The 21123-nt window shown below is 44.3% G+C and overlaps 1 protein-coding gene across 1 annotated transcript in view; it reads right to left on the reverse strand.

Moving 5' to 3' along the window:
• The window catches only part of SLC26A7 (solute carrier family 26 member 7), a 104406-nt gene extending 83934 nt beyond the window's left edge, over positions 1-20472 (reverse strand). The window contains exons 1-6 of the mRNA XM_073550505.1: positions 20093-20472; positions 17682-17792; positions 17382-17551; positions 14079-14243; positions 13735-13887; positions 4002-4084 (exon numbers count right to left, since the gene is read on the reverse strand). Coding sequence (XP_073406606.1) covers positions 4002-4084; positions 13735-13887; positions 14079-14243; positions 17382-17551; positions 17682-17792; positions 20093-20294 — 884 coding nt within the window. The 5' untranslated portion in view covers positions 20295-20472. The remainder of the gene's footprint in view (positions 1-4001; positions 4085-13734; positions 13888-14078; positions 14244-17381; positions 17552-17681; positions 17793-20092) is intronic.
• Between the last annotated feature and the right edge of the window lie 651 nt (positions 20473-21123).

The raw sequence follows: 21123 nt of genomic DNA on the forward strand, positions 1-21123 counted from the left end.
GCACTCATCATCTCCCGCCTCGACTACTGCAGCCTCCTGCATTGTGGACTCCTGTTGTGAGTTCATTCTCTGATTCGGGAGGTGGTGCGGCTGGTTTGATCGATGGAGATCTGCCACCTGAGAATGAGGATGATGATTGGATCTCAGGATTCTCAGATTGGATTTAAGACAGCCGACGCCCTATTCAGTTGCTGGTGATTCCTTCTGGCTTGTCAGCTCTTGGTTTTCAGCTCTGTTCCAGTCATCTAAAGCTAAGTTTTTCTGCTAATGTTCACACATGATTTTGTTGGTCTATTCAGTTTTTTTTGTGGTCTGCCAGCCCCGGCTGGGGGCTGAGCTGAATTTCCACTCTTATTTATCAGTATTTTGCCAATTGGCTTTTTGTCCCTTACTAGTTTGGTCTCCTTTTGCTCTGTCTCAGAATATTCCAGAGTGCTGATATAGTGGGAGAAGTCTAGTGACTTCAGGGTTAATTTTGCTATCAGAAGTGTTGGACATTATTTTAGTAGGGTTTTTTGCAGGTTGCAGACAGTGTCTTCCCTTTCCTTTCCTGTCTAGTTAGTTTGGGCCCCATCATTTGCTCAGCCTATTTTCCTGCCTGTGTTTGTGCCTTCATCTTGTTTCACCGTCAATACATGCGTGGGGGCTATCTATTCCTTTGGGGTCTGCTCTGGGGCAATTACAGTTGTGGCCAAAAGTATTGACACCCCTGCAATTTTGTCAGATAATACTCAGTTTCTTCCTGAAAATGATTGCAAACACAAATTCTTTGGTATTATTATCTTCATTTAATTTGTCTTAAATGAAAAAAACACAAAAGAGAATGAAGCAAAGAGCAAAACATTGATCATTTCACACAAAACTCCAAAAATGGGCCAGACAAAAGTAATGGCACCCTCAGCCTAAAACTTGGTTGCACAACCTTTAGCCAAAATAACTGCGACCAACCGCTTCCGGTAACGATCAATGAGTTTCTTACAATGCTCTGCTGGAATTTTAGACCATTCTTCTTTGGCAAACTGCTCCAGGTCCCTGATATTAGAAGGGTGCCTTCTCCAAACTGCCATTTTTAGATCTCTCCACAGGTGTTCTATGGGATTCAGGTCTGGACTCATTGCTGGCCACCTTAGAAGTCTCCAGTGCTTTCTCTCAAACCATTTTCTAGTGCTTTTTGAAGTGTGTTTTGGGTCATTGTCCTGCTGGAAGACCCATGACCTCTGAGGGAGACCCAGCTTTCTCACACTGGGCCCTACATTATGCTGCAAAATTTGTTGGTAGTCTTCAGACTTCATAATGCCATGCACACGGTCAAGCAGTCCAGTGCCAGAGGCAGCAAAGCAACCCCAAAACATCAGGTAACCTCCGCCATGTTTGACTGTAGGGACCGTGTTTTTTTCTTTGAATGCCTTTTTTTTCTCCTGTAAACTCTATGTTGATGCCTTTGCCCAAAAAGCTCTACTTTTGTCTCATCTGACCAGAGAACATTCTTCCAAAATGTTTTAGGCTTTTTCAGGTAAATTTTGGCAAACTCCAGCCTGGCTTTTTTATGTCTCGGGGTAAGAAGTGGGGTCTTCCTGGGTCTCCTACCATACAGTCCCTTTTCATTCAGACGCCGACGGATAGTACGGGTTGAAACTGTTGTACCCTCGAACTGCAGGGCAGCTTGAACTTGTTTGGATGTTAGTCGAGGTTCTTTATCCAACATCAGCACAATCTTGCGTTGAAATCTCTTGTCAATTTTTCTTTTCCGTCCATATCTAAGGAGGTTAGCCACAGTGCCATGGGCTTTAAACTTCTTGATGACACTGCGCACGGTAGACACAGGAACATTCAGGTCTTTGGACATGGACTTGTAGCCTTGAGATTGCTCATGCTTCCTCACAATTTGGTTTCTCAAGTCCTCAGACAGTTCTTTGGTCTTCTTTCTTTTCTCCATGCTCAAAGTGGTACACACAAGGACACAGGACAGAGGTTGAGTCAACTTTAATCCATGTCAACTGGCTGCAAGTGTGATTTAGTTATTGCCAACACCTGTTAGGTGCCACAGGTAAGTTACAGGTGCTGTTAATTACACAAATTAGAGAAGCATCACATGATTTTTCGAACAGTGACAATACTTTTGTCCACCCTCTTTTTTATGTTTGGTGTGGAATTATATCCAATTTGGCTTTAGGACAATTCTTTTTGTGTTTTTTCATTTAAGACAAATTAAATGAAGATAATAATACCAAAGAATTTGTGTTTGCAATCATTTTCAGGAAGAAACTGAGTATTGTCTGACAAAATTGCAGGGGTGTCAATACTTTTGGCCACAACTGTAGTTTTTCCTTTTCTTGCTTTAGGCTTATGTAGTCCTCCAGCCGTGACGAGGCGTCTAGGAACATCGTAGGCACGCTCCACGGCTACTGCTAGTTGTATGGTAAGATCAGGGATCTGCAATCTGCATAGTTACCAACTTCTCTGGTTTTCTGTGGCTTAGCTTGTTTTGTTTTTTTTCTCCTCGGTGACCCATTCATAACAGAATCCCTTCTAACAGTCTTGCAACCCTCCAATCTATCCTAACCTGTGCTGCCCGACTAATCCACCTTTCCCCCCACTATTTCCCGGCCTATCCTCTCTGTCAAACCCTTCACTGGCTTCCCATTACCCAAAGACTCCAGTTCAAATGCCTAACCATGGCACACAAAGCCATCCACAACTTTTTTCCTCCTGTGACCTGTGATCTAGTCATCCCCTCTAGTTTAGAACTCTCTAGGCCAACAGACTCTCGCCTACGGTGGAAACATTCAAAAGGAACCTGAAGAACCACCTCTTCCAACAAGCCTGCAACCTACAGTAACCATAGTTCCACCATACCGCCGCATGACCAGCTCTACCCTCACGTATTGTATACTCACCCATCTCTTGTAGATTGTGAGCCCTCAAGGGCAGAGTCCTCACTCCTCCTGTACCAGTCGGTGACTTGTATTGTTCAAGATTATTTTACTTGTTTTTATTATGTATACCCTTTTCATATGCCAAAGAAAGGGAGTCGAGTAGCCAGTCCAGTAACAGAAGTTGTCAAAATGCTGTGCAATTATACTATTTCTACTCTGGGGAAATTAACGCCACTTTAGTGGTGTGTGGCAATAAGTTTTTGAAATGTGAATACTCCAAGTTGGATTTCCATCTGGTGGGTTGCCTGTAGTGGTAGGGGTGTCAGAGCACCATTATACTATTTCTACTATGGGGCAATTAATGCCACTGTAATGGTGTTTGCCCTAAATTTTTGGAAATGTTTGCACTCCAGGTTGGGTCTCCTTCATGTGTGTTGCTTGTAGCAGTAGTGTTCCCAGACCAGCAGGCCTGCACTTACTTTCAGTCAACTACTTGTGCTACTATCCTTAAATGTTTTAAGCAAAAGTAGTCTACAAAACTAATGTTTATGCCACCTGAGTGTTGCTGAGCAGAAAAGCAGTATGAGCTGTTGCATGAGGTATCAGGGCTCCCAGCTCAGCAGGCCTACACCGATCCCTCATCCATCTCTTAATTTGAACTTAAATTCAAAGCTCTGTCCCAGGCGATACCCCATGTATTTATGCTGCGCAATTATACTATTTGTACTCTGGGTCAATTGATGCCACTTTTTCTGGTGTCTTCCCCTAAGCAGTATTGGCAGTTTTTTGGCCCCTCTGAAGGTGTTGTCTATGTGTTTGGGTTTGCCTCCCATTGAATTCAATGGGGTACGGATATGTTCGACAAAATGTTCAGCGAACATGAGGACGTTTGCTAATCCAAACCGAACCGAACCTTGAAAAGGTTCGCTCATATCTAATCAGCAACTAACAATGTGCAATGTGGTGAGTAAGTGTAAAAAAGAAATGTACTAGACTTATGCTTTTAGGATTATATCCAAAATGGAAGTTCAATGCAAGTATTAATTTTGCGCTCGTTTAAAAGGTGCGACATCACTAATTTAGTCAGTTACTCAAAAATTGACATCAATTAAACAAAAACATTACCCTTTTGGAACATGTCCAATAACATCAGTTCCAATAGATTTAGGCATATCAGCAAAGTAACAAGCAAGAGATGTTGAAACTATCTGTGGGAGAAACAGAGCATATTACAGTTACCAGAGTAATAAATCAATAAGCATTGTGGTTAAATGGAACAAAAAATAAGCAAAAGTTAAATATTTATAAACAGTAAAATAAAAACAAAGTATTTGTACTAACTTTATCAATAAGGAGCAACTTTCAAGTATTTTGAATGACAGTCCAGCTAAATTTTTCAAAATCAGGAATCTGACGGAAGTTTTAATGTCTCCTCTTCTGACCATTTTCTCCCTTTTTTTTATTGAGTTTTGTTTCTGATTTTGTAAAACTCAGTAAAATATTTGAAAGAGAATGAATACAGGGCCCAATACAACAAATCTTTTCCAACAGTATTCTGGCATAAAAAGCTCTGAAAAGTCACATAATTTTGGTGAAACTGGTGGCTACGCTAAAATTATGTGACTTTTGGCACTCTCGTGCTATTTTTGCCCAGGCCCAACAAAATGGGTATGATGACAGCTGCTCGTCAGATTCATGACAAGTGGAGATGCTCACTATGCCTCAAATATTACTCTGGAGTAGGATTTGTGGAGATTTGTAGGATTTGCCACGTATGCCGCTCATCTGGCAGTCCAGATTTATGAATCAGGAGCATCTGATTCCAGTCCATCTTCTCATCAAGACCAGCGTGAACAAGGCCAGTTTTGATGAATTAAGCACAAAGTATTTATTTACTTTTATACAGTGTGGAAAATAAGTATTTGATGCTCTGCCAATTTTGCAAGTTTTCCCCCCTACAAAGAATGGAGAGGTCTGTAATTTTTTTTCAAAAGTACAATTCAACTGTGAGAGACAGAATCTTAAAAACAAAATCCCAAAAAAATCACATTGTATGATTTTTACATAATTAATTTGCATTTTATTGCCTGAAATAAGTATTTGGTGCAATAGAAAAACAGAATTTAATATATGGAACAGAAACCTTTGTTTGCAATCACAGATGTCTGACATTTCCTGTAGTTCTTGACCAAGTTTGCATACACTGCTGCAGGGATTTTGACCCACTCCACCATACAGATCTTCTCCAGATCTTTCAGGTTTGAGAGTAGTTGTTGGGCAACATTGAGTTTCAGCTCCCTCCAAAGGTTTTCTATTAGGTTCAGGTCTGGAAACTGGCTAGGCCACTCCAGGAGCTTGATATGCTTCTTACGGAACCCCTCCTTAGTTGCCCTGGGTGGGTGTTTCAGGTCACTGTGATGCTTGAACACCCATCCATGTCTCGTCTTCCATGCTTTAACTGAGGGAAGGAGGTTGTTGGCCAAAATTTTCCAATACATGACCCCATCCAACCTCCCTTCAATATGGTGCAGTTTTTCTGTCCCCTTTGCAGAAAAGCACCTCCAAAGTATGATGTTTCCTCTACCATGCTTCATGGTCGGGATGGTGTTCTTGGAGTTGTACTCATCCTTCTTCCTCCAAATACGACGAGTGGCATTGGTACCAAAAAATTCTATTTTGGTTTTATCTGACTACATGACTTCTCCGTGCCTCCTTTGGATCATCGAGATGGTCATTGGCGAACTTCAAACAGACCTGAACATGTGCTGGCGTGAGCAGGGGGACCTTGCGTGCCCTGCAGAATTTTAACCTAAGATGGCGTAGTGTGTCACTTACGGTAATGTCTGAGACTGTGGTCCCAGCTATCTTCATGTCATTGACCAGGTCCTCCCCTGTAGTTCTGGGCTGATCCCTGACCTTTTTGCAGATTCATCCTTAACCCCACGAGTCGAGATTTTACATAGAGCCCCAGACCGAAGAAGATTGACATTCATCTTGTGTTTCTTCCATTTTCTAAAAATTGTGAGAATCAGTTGTTGCCTTCACACCAAGCTGCTTGCCTATTGTCTTTTTAGCCCATCCCAGCCTTGTGCAGGTCTACAATTTTATCCCTGTTGTCATTATACAGCTCTTTGGTCTTGACCATTGTGGAGAGGTTGGAGTGTGATTGATTGATTGAGTGTGTGGACAGGTGTCTTTTATACAGGTAATGAGTTCAAACACGTGCAATTAATACAGGTAATGAGTGCAGAGTTGGAGGGCTTCTTAAAGATAAATTAACAGGTCTGTGAGAGCTAGAATTCTTGCTGGTTGGTCAGGGATCAAATACTTATATCATGCAATAAAATTCAATTTAATTATTTAAAAATCATACAATGTGATTTTCTGTTTTTTGCTTTTTTTATTTTTAGATTCTGTCTCTCACAGTAGAAGTGTACTTCTACATTACAGTTCTCTCCATTATTTGTAGATGGGAAAACTTGCAAAATCCGCAGTGTATCAAATACTTATTTTCCCTACTATAGGTGAATATATGAATTGTGAATGGCATTACTCTATATATTGTATATACTATAATGGAGGTACTTAGCACAAAAGTTAGCCAATTCATGTGTACCCATTTACCATGACAAGGCATACCCTCAATGTACTGTAGATGGGAATCTACACTATCAAACTTTCCTGTCCTGAGCCAAAGCCTAAAAATGTATATGTCACGTCGCTGTCAGACTCGGGGCCTGCTGTCCCGGCCTCGGCCACTAGGAGGCGCCGGACCGTCACATCGCCGTCAGACTCGGGGCCTGCTGTCCCGACCTCGGCCACCAGGAGGCCCCGGACTGTCACGTCGCCGTCTGACTCGGGGCCTGCCACCAGGAGGCCCCGGACTGTCACGTCACCATCTGACTCGGGGCCTGTTGTTCCTACCCTATGGTTCACCCCGAGTGATGGCGGCGACAGAGAAGGGGCTCCTGCGCAGGCATCTGGTGAACGCAGGCTCCGCTCCTCTGTCAGTCAGGAAGGGGTTGGTGCATCACCATCTGGCCTGGTCCTGGGGGCGGTCCTGATGACATCATCAGTCCGGGAACCTGATCCCTCAAATACCTTGGGACTGGTCTTGCAAGCCGCCGGATATATTCTTGGTTCCCCTGTGTGCTACAGTGTGATTTGCTATTGTGTGACTCTGACCTCAGCCTGGATTTCTGACCCCTCTACTGCCTGACGATTTTGTACCTCTGCTACTCTCCTGGTTTGTGACCTTGGCCTGGATATTTTACTCTGCTACTGCCTGCCATTTTTGTACCGTTGCCACTCTCCCGTTTTTTGTGACCTTGGCCTGGACTGTTTACTCTGCCACTGCCTGCCGATTCGGTACCTCCGCTGCTCTCCCGATTTCTGTCTACGTTTTTGATTCCCTGACTTTTTCCCTTGGCAAACCTCCTGCTCTGGTCCACTGCTCCTCTAGACAGCCACCCCCTGGGCCTTGCTACAATTCCAGATCCCTGTATAGGGGTTAAGGGTATCGGGGTTTCTCGGGGTGCTGTGCCTATTGCAGTCCAGATTCGCGGACGGACGTCACAGTATAGGACAGATAGGTTTCAGCTTTAATTAACGCATCCTTGTTTTGCGGCCTGTGTACAGACCACATTGCATGGACCAGCCAGGGGTCTCCTGACTCAAACTTAACAGCATTTTTGGCATATATGAGGCAGTCAATTTTGAGTTTTTCGCCGCATATCACAGACTGCAAAAAACAGATGTGTGAATCTGGCCTTAGTGTATTCAGCTAAATGTAGCAGCAAATACCATTTCTTTTATATATCCCCAACTAAAAGTTTGTCATCTAACTACAGGTAATGGTCTTTAAATGTTATTACCTGTCAGCACAGCTACAATAATAAGTCTGACATACAGGGGTTGGACAAAATAATGGAAACACCTAACGTTTTGGCATCGTAATCTTCGAACATGTTATAAACATGCAAACCGTGACATATGGTAATGATTATTTGGGTTATGTGATATGTGTATGTAAATTAACTGTTAGTAAGAACATTGATGAGAACCTGATACCAATGGCAGACCTCTCGGATTTTCAAAGAGGCCAAATTGTTGGTGCTCGTATGGCAGGCGCTAGTGTAACAGAAAGTGCCCAAATGATTGGCGTGTCAAGAGGTACTGACTCCAAAGTAATGACTGCGTTTGAAAGAGAAGTAAAAATGTCCACAGCAAAGCACAGGTCCGGCCGAAAGTCGAAGTTGACTGAGAGAGACCGTTGTACTCTAGAGCGAATTGTGAGAGAGGATCGCAAGACTACGGCTCCGAAAATCACTGCTGAGCTCAATGAACACCTACAGAACCCAGTTTCCACAAAAACTGTTCGTCGGGAGCTGCACAAATCTGGATTCCACAGAAGAGCTGCAATTCGAAAACTGCTGCTCTCAATGACAAATGTTTCCAAGCATTTAGAGTGGTGTAGAAACCTCCAGAATTGGTCCCTCGAGCTGTGGAAACATGTGATATTCTCAGACGAATCATCGTTTACCCTATTTCCGACCTCCGGCCGAGTGTACGTTTGGAGACAGCCGAAAGAAGCATTCCATCCAGACTGCCTTCTCCCAACTGTAAAACATGGCGGAGGTTCTGTGATGATCTGGGGTGCTATTTCCTGGAGATCTGCAGGGCCAATGATATCCCTTCATGGAAGAATTAACAGCCGCGATTATTTAGGCATTTTGGGCGACCAAGTGCATCCTATGGTTCAAGCACTGTTCCCGGAGGGGAACGCCATCTTTCAAGATGATAATCCACCAATTCATACAGCTAGAATCGTTAAAGCATGGCATGAGGGATATTGTAATGAAGTTGAGCATCTCATCTGGCCCCCACAATCCCCAGACCTCAACATTATTGAGCATTTATGGTCGATTTTAGAGATTCAAGTTAGACGTCGATTTTCGCTGCCATCGTCGCTCAAAGAACTGGAGGGTGTTTTAACTGAAGAATGGGCTACAATTCCTTTAGAAACAATTCACACCTTGTATGAATCCATACCTCGGAGAATTGAGGCTGTAATCGCCACAAAAGGTGGACCTACACCATATTAAACTAACTTTTGTTGATGTTTCCAGGTGTTTCCATTACTTTGTCCAACCCCTGTACATTAGGTCTGATCTCAATGGACCACACAATTACCAAGTTCTTGTTGATATGGACCTGAGCAAAATATTTATAGCATACACTGTGGATATTCCATCAATTTCTGATGTTGCAATACCTCTTTAATAAGAATATCTATACATAGCACATGTCCTAAACTGAATGACTGATATCAAAATATAGGAAATGTTTGATTGTCATTATTGCTGCTATAGGTGTGTAGGAGGGAGAGTCCCCGCTGTGTAATCGGGCCGGAACCAAGGGGACTGTCAGCAAGGTTCCTAGGGAGACTGTTTCTGAAGACATAATTAGAGGACGGATCGGAGAGAGTTCCAGAAGGAGTGGGGGCAGAGCCAATATAAAAGGAGCTGAGGATGCCAGCAGGGGGCACTTGACAGAACGGGAGAGAAGGAGTAGGAAGACTGGAGGGAGCTTTCCCGACTCCAGCCCGTGGCTGTGGCCTACCCACTGCCGCCCGCGGCCGTCACTGCCCGACTGCAGCCCACGGCTGCGGCCTGCCCGCCGCCGCGTCGGCCGCCACAGCCCGACTCCAACCTGCGGCTGCGGCCTGCCCGCTGTCACCCGCAGCCGCCGTTGCCCTACTCCAGCCCGCGGTTGCGGCCTGCCCACTGCCACCCGCGACCTGCCGCTGCCAAAATCCAGCCGGCAGTTGCGACCTGCCCGTCGCCACCCGCGGCCGCCACGGCCCATCTCCAGCCCGCGGTTGCGGCCTGCTCGCCGCCACCAGCGGCTGCCAGTGTCTGACTCCAGTCCGTGGCTACGGCCTGCCCACTGTCACCCGTGGCCGCCGCTGTCCAGCCCCAGCCCGCGGCTGCGGCCCACACATCCCGGGTCCCGGGCCCCGGCTGTCGCCATCCCACCTCCGTCGGGAGGCGCAACACAGAGGAAATGTACAGGGGCCTGTTGTGCCCACACTTCACCTGGGTGTAGGAACGCCAGAAGCCTGTGTCAGATCCTCATCGTCTGGGCCCAGTGGCTGAGACGCCGAAGAGATACCGACCACCACTCTGCCCAGCGTCGGACTGGCCCACCGGAGAACCGGAGGATTCTCCGGTGGGCCCTGGCATCTGGTGGGCCCTGGGCCCCTGGCACCTGCTGGCATACAGGGCCAGCAGTTGCCTAGGGCCCCCGCTGCTCCAGGGGCCCCCAGCCCTGTGACAGCGGAGCAGCAGCCAGAAGCCCCTGTACCCGCTGCTAAAAGGAAATGAATATTCTATCTATCTATCCATAGATCTATCTATTTATCCCATATCTATCTCTCTATCTATCTATCTCTATATAAAAGCTTTGCACCCTATGCGGGGGGCAGCATTATACCCTATGGGGGGGCAGCATTATACCCTATGAGGGGGGGCAGCATTATACCCTATGAGGGGGTGCATTATACCCTATGAGGGGGTGCATTATACCCTGTGAGGAGGGTATTATATTCTATGAGGGGGTGCATTATACCCTATGAGGGGGGTAGCATTATACCCTATGAGGGGGTGCATTATACCCTGTGAGGAGGGCAGCATTATATTCTATGAGGGGGTGCATTATACCATGTGATGAGGGCAGCATTATATTCTATGAGGGGGTGCATTATACCCTATGAGGGGGGCAGCATTATACCCTATGAGGGGGCAGCATTATACCCTATGAGGGGGGGCAGCATTATACCCTATGAGGGGGGCAGCATTATACCCTATGAGGGGGGCAGCATTATACCCTGTGAGGGGGGCAGCATTATACCCTGTGAGGGGGGGCAGCATTATACCCTATGAGGGGGTACATTATACCCTGTGAGGGGGCAGCATTATACCCTATGAGGGGGGCATAATTATACCCTTTGAGAGGGGGCAGCATTATACCCTATCAGGGGGTGCATTATACCCTATGAGGGGGGCAGCATTATACCCTGTGAGGAGGGCAGCATTATATTCTATGAGGGGGTGCATTATACCCAATGAGGGGGGCAGCATTATACCCTGTGAGGGGGGGCAGCATTATACCCTATGAGGGGGGGCAGCATTATACCATATGAGGGGGGCAGAGATTGTCGGAACACATTTATGACATCAATAATATTACTACCCGTAGTCTTTCGGGGGCTTCTAAACATTTTTTGCATGAACATAAGAGAGAATTGAATAGCCTGCGAGTAAGTGCTTTGGAATGTGTTCCTGCTCCTCGGCGTGGTGGCGATAGAATTAAATTACTCCAGATGATTGAAGCTCGATGGATACTAAAACTTAATACTAGATATCCAGCAGGATTAAATTTGAAGCATGAATTGATGTATCTATATTAATATGGTTTTTTTTGTTTGTTTTTTTTGGAGTTTTTTTTTTTTTTTCTTTTGCCGGGTGCGGTGGTATGTGCCTTCAATCCCAGCTACTAGGGAGGCTGAAGTTTGTTTGTTTTTGGATTAATCATCAGATTATTATTAAGTGAGAATTCACATTGTAATATGTTTGTATAAGATGAATGCATCATAGGGTTAAACCAGTGAGGTACTATTGTTAACTTTGAATTAGTGATGTCAGTTTCACAGCTGATTTTGGTGGGTGTTACCAAAGGCAGCCTTCTCTGGTTGCTTTTCCTTGATAAGTGCAACATTTATTCAGTATTTTATGCTATGATTAAGGGTCAAATATGATCCGAAACGCGTAAGCCTACACATGCTTTTATCATCACTGGAATTGCATTTTTTAATTATGGATTAAATAAAGGCTTTTCTTAATTTTTTCACATCGTGTGCTGGAACTATAAAAAACTTTTTTTCATATGAGGGGGGCAGCATTATACTCTATGGGGGGGCAGCATTATACCCTATGAGGGGGGGCAGCATTATACCCTATGGGCAGCATTATACCCTATGAAGGGAGGCAGCATTATACCCTATGAGGGGGGGCAGCATTATACCCTATGAGGGGGGGCAGCATTATACCCTATGAGGGGGGCAGCATTATACTCTATGAGGGGGGGCAGCATTATACCCTATGAGGGGGCAGCATTATACCCTATGAGGGGGGCAGCATTATACCCTATGAGGGGGGGCAGCATTATACCCTATGAGGGGGGCAGCATTATACTCTATGAGGGGGTGCATTATACCCTATGAGTGGGCGCAGCATTATACCCTATGAGGGGGTGCATTATACCCTATGGGGCGCAGCATTATACCCTATGAGGGGGCAGCATTATACCCTATGATGGGGGCAGCATTATGCCCTATGAGGGGGCAGCATTATACCCTATGATGGGGGCAGCATTATACCCTATGATGGGGGCAGCATTATACCCTATGAGGGAGCAGCGTTATACCCTATGAGGAGGCAGCATTATGCCCTATGAGGGGGCAGCATTATACCCTATGAGGGGGCAGCATTATACCCTATGATGGGGGCAGCATTATACCCTATGAGGGAGCAGCGTTATACCCTATGAGGGGGTGCATTATACCCTATGAGGGGGGCAGCATTATACCCTATGAGGGGAGCAGCATTATACCCTATGAGGGGAGCAGCATTATACCCTATGAGGGGAGCAGCATTATACCCTATGAGGGGAGCAGCATTATACCCTATGAGGGGAGCAGCATTATACCCTATGAGGGAGGCAGCATTATATTCTATGAGATGGCTGCATTTTACTATATGAGGGGGCTGCTTTATATTCTATGAGGGAGGCTACCCCAACTCCTGCTACATAATTAAGACGTGTACTACCTTATATTATACCCAGATATTAGCATGTTTTACCGCACAATTGGCGGTCTTGTATTTATCACTATGTAGCTACGTAGTGGGCCCCAAGAATGATTTTCTCTGGTGGGCCCAAGGTGTTCCAGTCCGACGCTGACTCTGCCAGACGTCAGAGGAGGATAAGTGACACGTTGTAGTTGATAACCTTTAGTTCCTGGACCCGTAGTCGGCCATACCGCGGCCCCATAGTTACCGGTTTTGACCGGGTAGTCGTGATCATGTTACCTGTGTATTATTGTTCTGATCCCTGTGAGGATAACTGATGTTTGCTTGTCGGTTACTCAAGATATACCTTATATATATACTGTAAATATATACATAAAAGTTACATTCTAAGTTCACTCCGACTCCCGTCCCGTCACTGCATCCCACGTACCTGCGATACCTACAGGTGTTCAACCCATTATTACTTTTTTAATTAGACGAACACTACTACAGTATTAAACTGGGCTGCCAAGGGCAGTAAACAACTCCAGGTCCTCACCTTTCAGCTGCATACAAATGTGACATTGTCCTCAATCACAAATTTATATAACAATGATCTGGGTAGATTATTAACTGAATAAGATGCTCTCTCTGTCTGTACATAGTGAGTCAGTTATATTGGGCCAAGTACTGCTCATACAAGAGGGTGATGGCCCTCCGGAGGATTCTCCTGTGGGCCAGTCCCAGCCTATGGTCACAGCACAGAGGGGTTTCCTTATGCTATTTAAGTGACCTAATAGGGTATGTAAAAGAGGTTATCTTCATCAGACCACCCCTTTAACCCTTTCACCACCCTGCACCATTCACTACAGCAGCCCACTAGGAACATTAGATATCAAGTATAAAATATATTAACCTTTAAACCACGAGAGGCCCTCCATAAACTTATTACATAGGTGCAGAATGCGTCAGTATTTCAGTAAACGATCCCTCCTGTTAGAACTCACCAGTGCCAGGTCAATCGGGATCACAAATCTGATTTTACTTTTGTACTTTTCATTAAGTTCTTTCGTCAGAATCAGCACCACAAGGGAGAGAAGGGATAAAAGTAGAGCTCCGATATTGACCAGGTGGATGTTTTTAAAAACATAGATATAAATCTATAAAAAAAATATAGAAAGGGACCTAAATATTACAAAAAAATGAAATAAAATATAATATTATTCATATGATACAAGAAGTGACTGCCCACGAGCAGCTCAGGAGGCGAGTGTGTGCTGAGTTCTGTGGGACATATTGGATGTGTCAGGCGCCCTGGAGCCATTAGGTCCTACTACTGCATGATACTCACATAAAACATTCCTAAAGGTCCAGAGATGTAGGGCATCTTCATTCCTAGAAGGAACTTTACTTGTGACGTCACCACATGAGTCGCTGCGCCTGTTGTCATTGCACTAACTACCGGTTCGGACAATAGGATGGTTGTACAGCCCAAATTCAACAGAAACATGGACATCTGTCATAGAAACAACAACGAGAACATTTTTTGTCACCTTGGTTTAAGCTCTTTATGAGGATCCCACTTCACATGTTTTATGAGGTTTTAAAGGGGTTGTTCTATCTGACAAGAATGAGGTTGAAGGAAATGGAAATGTGGCCGCTCTCTATTGGTTAGCATGAGAGTGTGCACAGTCACTCACTTCTCCATATGCTGAAGAAATGGGATTAATTGCAAGGAAAGGTAATATTTTATACCCCAGTCACATGCTCCACCGAAAATAGTTGCAAACATTTGTATGCACTATGAAAAAAAATGCAAGAAAAAGACCACAAGATCATGTTTATTCTTCTTGTGAATTCTGCGTAGGATAAAATGGGCTAGCCATTGTGCACAACGAGGTGAGGTCAATGAGCGTACACCACTGAACGTGGCGATTATAAAGCTGACTGTGCCAGGAACAATTACCAGTCCAAGTCCCTAGGCCCACCAGAGAATCCTACGGTACTCCGGTGCGCCAGTCCGACCCTATCACATTAATGTCACATCAACAGCAGAAATCCACTTGTCAGCCTTGGATACTTGGATTTTTGCTATGGATCCTCTTGTTCAATACACATCAGATTGCCTGCAATGGGTAACTGTATCTTGACACGTCTCTGCTGCTTACCATATTGATCCAAGTCATAGGAGATGTCCAGAGTGGTCAATTCCATAAATATGGCCCATAGCAAAAAAGTAACATAAATATAGCAAATGTGTTCCAAAAACACATCAATTATTGTATTGCCTGTATAAGAATGTAGATTGGTTTCAGCAGTCCCATTTCTCACCCTAAATGTCCTTCATTCTGTGCTTTGTCCTTTCTATTATCTAATCAGCCCCTGATTAGATCAACCTGCACTTATTAACTCTATTACACACAGTGTGCCAAACATCTAGTTCTGCGCCATATAGGCCCCGATTCATCAAAGCAATTTCATCAGAATTCTAGTGTAAATTACAGAGTGAAGTCACAAAATTTTGGCTCAATTTTTGCCACTTTTGGTGTTTTCATGCCAGTTTCTCTGAAGCTGGTGAGAGATGGGGCCGAACGGGCATTTGAAGCAATGGCTCGTCTAATTCTTGACAACTGTGGTGTTTCCTTACCCTAAAATTTCACTCCAGGACAGGGTGACTCCAACACACTGCCTCTTCAAGACCAGTGATAAAATCACTGATCGTGGTGAATTGGGGCCATAGTTCATACTAAGGATGAGTGTACGGAATAAAGGGATCCATGCAAAGATAGATTAATGATGATGTTAGGAAATCATTTAAAGTATTTCTTGTTAAAAATTTCATTAATGTCCTTGTTGATATAATTGTATGACTGCTTTTTTTGTGACGCTAGTCACTACTCACAGATAAGCCGTGAGGCTGGGTAGTCCAGAGATCCAAGATCAAAAGCCATGAGGGTACGATATAGACAGAGGGGTGAGACAAAGGCATAGTCAGGACACAGTCTGAGGTCAGAATTCTAAGAAGGTAGCGGATCACAACAAAAGGGTAAGGAAAACTGATGGTCAAGGCAAATCCAAGGTCAAGCAGCAAAGATCAGAATGCAAGACTGTGAACACAGAGCAAACACACAAGATTTGAGCAAAGCTACAATTGTCAGCAATCTAAAGCCCCCGTCACACACAGCGGGATCGCTAGCGGGATAGCTGCTGTGTCACAAGTTTTGTGACGCAACGGCGACCTCAGCAGCGATCTCGCTACGTTTGACAGGTAGCAGCGACCAGGCCCCTGCTGTGAGATCGCTGGTCGTGTCGGAATGTCCTGGACATTTTTTTGATTGTTGAGCTCCCGCTGGGTAGCATGCTTCGGTATGTTTGACACCTTTTACCAACAACCTCATCAGCGACTCAGAAGCGAGACACATGGCGTGATATCGTTACAAAGGTCGCTACGGGTCACCGGATCGTTGCTGCGTCGTTGGGAAGATCTGACTGCTTGACATCTCACCAGCGACCACATAGCGATGCAGCAACGATCCTTATCAGGTCGTATCGTTGTCGGGATCGCTGTAGCGTCGCTCGCTATGTGTGATGGGGGCTTTAGGCAGAGAGCTGGTAAAATAGCCAGGTAATTACAATGGACAAGAGACACATGCATGAAGCCACGGCACACTCTTGTCGTGATTGAACAACTAAGCTGTCACTCAAGACACTGACAGCTCAGCATGCCTCAAAATCCAATTGGATAGCTGAACTGTCAGTCACCATACTGACAGCTCGGCATGCCCCTGTTCTAGATTGGACAGCAAAACTGTCATTCACTGCGTCAAGGAACACTGATAGGAGGAATTGTGACACTTTAGGCAAATAGCCTCTTCACAAGGAAGACGACTGGGCCTCTAGCGCCACCTATTGGATGCAGCAATCTTAAAAGTGAATCCTGGCCTTTTAGTGACCCTTGCCACATGACTTAGGATAAGGAGCCAAACCTAAAACTCCATTTGCAGACACGTGCTTTGGGGTGTTTGCTTTTTTTTTTATTGTGAGACAAGTTGTAATTTTCAGTTTTACATTTAATTATATTTTTATTAGCAGTAATATTTGTATTCGGATTATAAATTATTTATTATTATAGTTATAAAATTATTATCTCTGATGAGGAAATTAAAAAAAAGACAGTTCCACCTTTTTATGCTGCTTGTCATATAATATAAGTAACATATTAACTTTACAAGTTTTACGATCACCTCTAGGTTATTTTGCCCAATAAAAGCATGTTTTATGGAAACAGGTTAGATTCTGTGTCAGAGCCATAATTAATAATTTTGTGTCAGACTGTGGATTAGTTATATTTTTTATTTCCACTATTTTGGGGTACATAATATTTTGATTAACTTTTATACATTTATGGGGAGTGGCAGCATATGAATGTTCATCTAGTGGAAATTGAACTAATCGATCACAAAGAACCAGCAGCTCTACTAAACGTTTTCTACAAATGCTACATGATCAGCTGATTATAGTCGAGAAAGCAAAAGGCTACGCCCTTTCTATAGCCCGAAGATATTTTAGGGGTCACAGCATCTCTATATTACAGCGGCATAATATGTCTGACTAATAACTACAAACGATATGTGAACATATATGAGTCTGTTACTTGGATGACTCCGCCGAGAAACGTCACAGCTGCAGCGACTCCTATTCTTTGCATGTCAAAGTCAGATAAGCCCAGATCGCCCAGCGAGGTATTGGTGACATTGCTGCTGTTCAGTGGAACCAGTCGCTCGACGGCCGCACAAGATATCAGGGAGGTGATAGCGAAAGTCCCTGCAATATAAACAGAACGTGAGACTGACGTAGTAGAAGTACATAGTAGTGCTGTAGAATTCTGAGAACGGCTGGGGAAGGGGTCATTGCAAAAAATGGTTGTTTTTATTGTTTTTTGGTTTCTTATTACCTGTTATAACATGGCGACTCATCCCAAAAATGGCATATACCAATGGCGCAAAGAAAGAGCCATACAAACCAAAAACGGGGTGAACTGATGACATCACTGCAAAGGCAAGACCTGCAGGTAAGAAGAAAATGTGTGATGATGACTATGGAAAGGGATCTGTAAGGTCCACATGTCTTTAAAACAGTGACGAATGCTTAAACTGGACTTTCAACAAACTTTTCACAAATCGATAGTACAAGCAAACTTATGGAACTTTGTAATGCATCCCATCAGAGTAATCTGCTTCCTTTCCCAAGTAAGGGCTGCTTCTTCTCCACTCCATGTTTCCTAGACTTGACATCCACTCTGAAAAAAACAGCTCAACTCTGTCTTGTTCAAGACAAGATGGACTACCATCACAGTTACACATCCTATTATACTCTATGGCAGGGCCGCCATCAGGGCATTACTGCCCTGACTGGCGTATGGGGCCCGATCAGCAGAGGGGGCCTGCATTGAGCCCAGTCTCTTCTGCTGATCGGGACCCAGCTGCAGGATTCTGCCGGTGCAGTAACTGAACCTGCGTCCGAGAAGCAGGTTCAGTTACTCGATTGCCGTGCGGGGCTCTCTGACCTTTCCCGGCACCTGCACACTGCAGTAATTTTCTCTGCCCTCAACAGGGCAGATAAGTATGCCTGCGCAGGAGTGCGATGCCAGGGAGCCTGTGTGGATGATGCAGAGTTGCGTCATCCTCAAGCAGCAAGCAGGAGGGCGATGATCATAAGAAGATGGGAGGTGCCGGAACAAAGCCAGCGACACCCATCGGACCAGACCACCCCACAGGTGAGTATAATAAAACTTATTTTTCAGTTCTTCCAGGTCGGGTTGGGGGCTTATATACAGCATTATAGAATGCTGTACATCAGCCCTGAAAGGTAATGGCCGTATCTTATAGCGGTCAAAACTGATGACAGGTTCTTTTTAATATCAGGGTTAGGCCAGATTCACTTGTTTGTTTTTCTCTTATAGAACACATACCCATTATAGTGTTTGGGGATATTGACAAGTCTGGTTTTTTTTTTGTGGATCGAGCATCTGCAAAAAAAATAATGGAGATATTTCTGATTTTGATCCAAACCTCTGTTCAATATCTTCCATGCTAGTCTAAGGGTTGGGGAATACCTCGGATATCAGACAGATGACATCATAGTTACAGCCTAATGCTTCCCACTTTTCACTGGCTGATTAATAGGAGAGGCTTGGAAACCTGCATCAAGTTGTTTTTTTATGGAGATGAGAAAAACTGATGAAACACTGATGGCAAAAACTGATCCAATACACTGGTGAAAACTGGTCCTTTTTTATGAACGCATAAAAAAAATTCACATGTGAAACAAACCTTCTATAGATATTCTGATATGGATTTTCACAGTAAGCACACCAGCCTCATCAAGTGTAAGAGTTATTTTGTAATATGTGCAGTTTATATTGTGAGGTATGCTGACGGATCCACTTTAATTAAAATGAAATTATATATATATATATATATATATATATATATATATATATATATATATATATATACACGCTGTTCCCTTCTGTATGCCCAATGTTTAGTGCTTATGAGCAATTTAAAGGGAATCTGTCACCAAGTTTTTGCTATGTAATTGAGAGCAGCATAATGTAGGAAGAGAGACCCTTATTCCAGCGTGCATCACTTACTGGGCTACTTGCTGTAGTTGTAATAAAATTGTTATTTTATTAGTAGGAGATTATCACTAGAGAACTAGTAAACCTGCTGCCAGGCCATCAACAGTAATTGGTTGCTGTCTGCCTATGCACAGTGTACACTGAATGCTGCCAATCAGTGGTGTCGGGGGGGTTATACAGGGTTTGGCATTCAGAGAACTGATAGATCTGCATCAGAGAAAAGCTATTTTATCAAAATGACAACAAGCAGCCCAGTAAGTGACAAGTCGCTGGAATCAGGGTCTCTGCCTCTACATCATGCAGCTCTCAGACGAGGTAGCAAAAATCTGTTGACAGATTCCCTTTAATACGGGAGGAAGGTAATAAAGCACGATTGACAACTATGCTCCCAGAAATGATCAGGGAGACAAGTGATGATGTTGATGACAGTAGCACAGATAGGGTGCAGAGATCTCCCTCCAGCGCTCCATCCCCCAATCGTAAAATGAAATATATGATCAATAAAAATGTATATTCTCTTTACAATTGTGCGTACGATGCTGCATGGTCTCATAAGTCAGCTCCACAGACAATGAATTGAGCAGTAACGCCCATGAGAGACCACCACTCTGTTCAGATGGGCAACAAAGGATCTCTGTTCTCCTGATTGGGACCCCACATAATCATAACTTTGCAATTGTGAAAATTTAATACATAAATTCTGATAAATGACTTTTTTTTACCTTGTGCTACCTGCTGGACCGCCAGCATCATCCCCGAGATGAGGTCTGGAATAAAGCTGTCCTGCAGTTTGTACCCGGGAGCCCACTGCAGTATGGGAATTCTTCTCAGCCACCATCGTCTCACCTCCGACGAGCTGATCCTAGATAATCGCTCCCATAGTGTTTGCAGGTAGCTTTTCCTGCATGCCTTCTCGCCCGTCATCTCTTCGGTCGGGCGAATAGATGTGAATGCCGCACTGTGTAGGACCGTCGTCCCTAGCCCCCTGTACTCCGCGTCCTGACAGCTGGAGCTACTGAAGTACCCAGTGACATTTCCTTATTTGCATGTGCAAGTGTCCTGAACACATTGTGCAATGACTGTAACCGAGCTCTGTGGGAAGACTGCCTGCAATCACCGGACGTTTCTCAGGACATTATAATACTTTACTTATAGATGTGCAAAAACCACCTTTCCAGATTCTGTTTTTCATGGTGTAGCCAGGTTTTGTAGCACCAGGTACCTGGATACAGCTTCTCAGTTACATACCCTCAGCAGAGGAGCCCACTGATTACTAATGGGTCTGCACTGATTAATGAGTCTGCGTGGGTCCCGTTATTTGGCAGAGTTTTGAATGAAAATTAGTTCTGCAGGATGCACAGATTAACCCCATAATAATCAATGGTGTGCCCTTAATTCTATCATCAATTGTTACGCAATTTCTCCTGAGTACGCCGATACCCCATATGTGGTCAAAAACGACTTTAGAGGCACAGTGCAAAGCTCAGAAGGGAAGGAGCGCCATATTGGAGTTCAGAGATTGCTGCAATGGTTTGAGGATGCCATGCCACATCGGCAGAGCCCCTGAGGTGCTAGAACAGTGGAAACCCCCAATAAGTGACATAATTTTAAAAACCTCACCCCTCACTGAATAAATTCAGGGGTGTAGTGATTATATTGACATCACAGGTGGGTCCAAAAAAAAATTTTAGCCCCAGATTTTACATTTTCACAAGAGTTAATGGGTAAAAATGGCACTAAATTTGTCCCACGA

Source organism: Dendrobates tinctorius, unplaced genomic scaffold, assembly GCF_039654945.1.
Source record: "Dendrobates tinctorius isolate UK_male_01 unplaced genomic scaffold, ASM3965494v1 ptg000165l, whole genome shotgun sequence".
Classification (NCBI taxonomy): domain Eukaryota; kingdom Metazoa; phylum Chordata; class Amphibia; order Anura; family Dendrobatidae; genus Dendrobates; species Dendrobates tinctorius.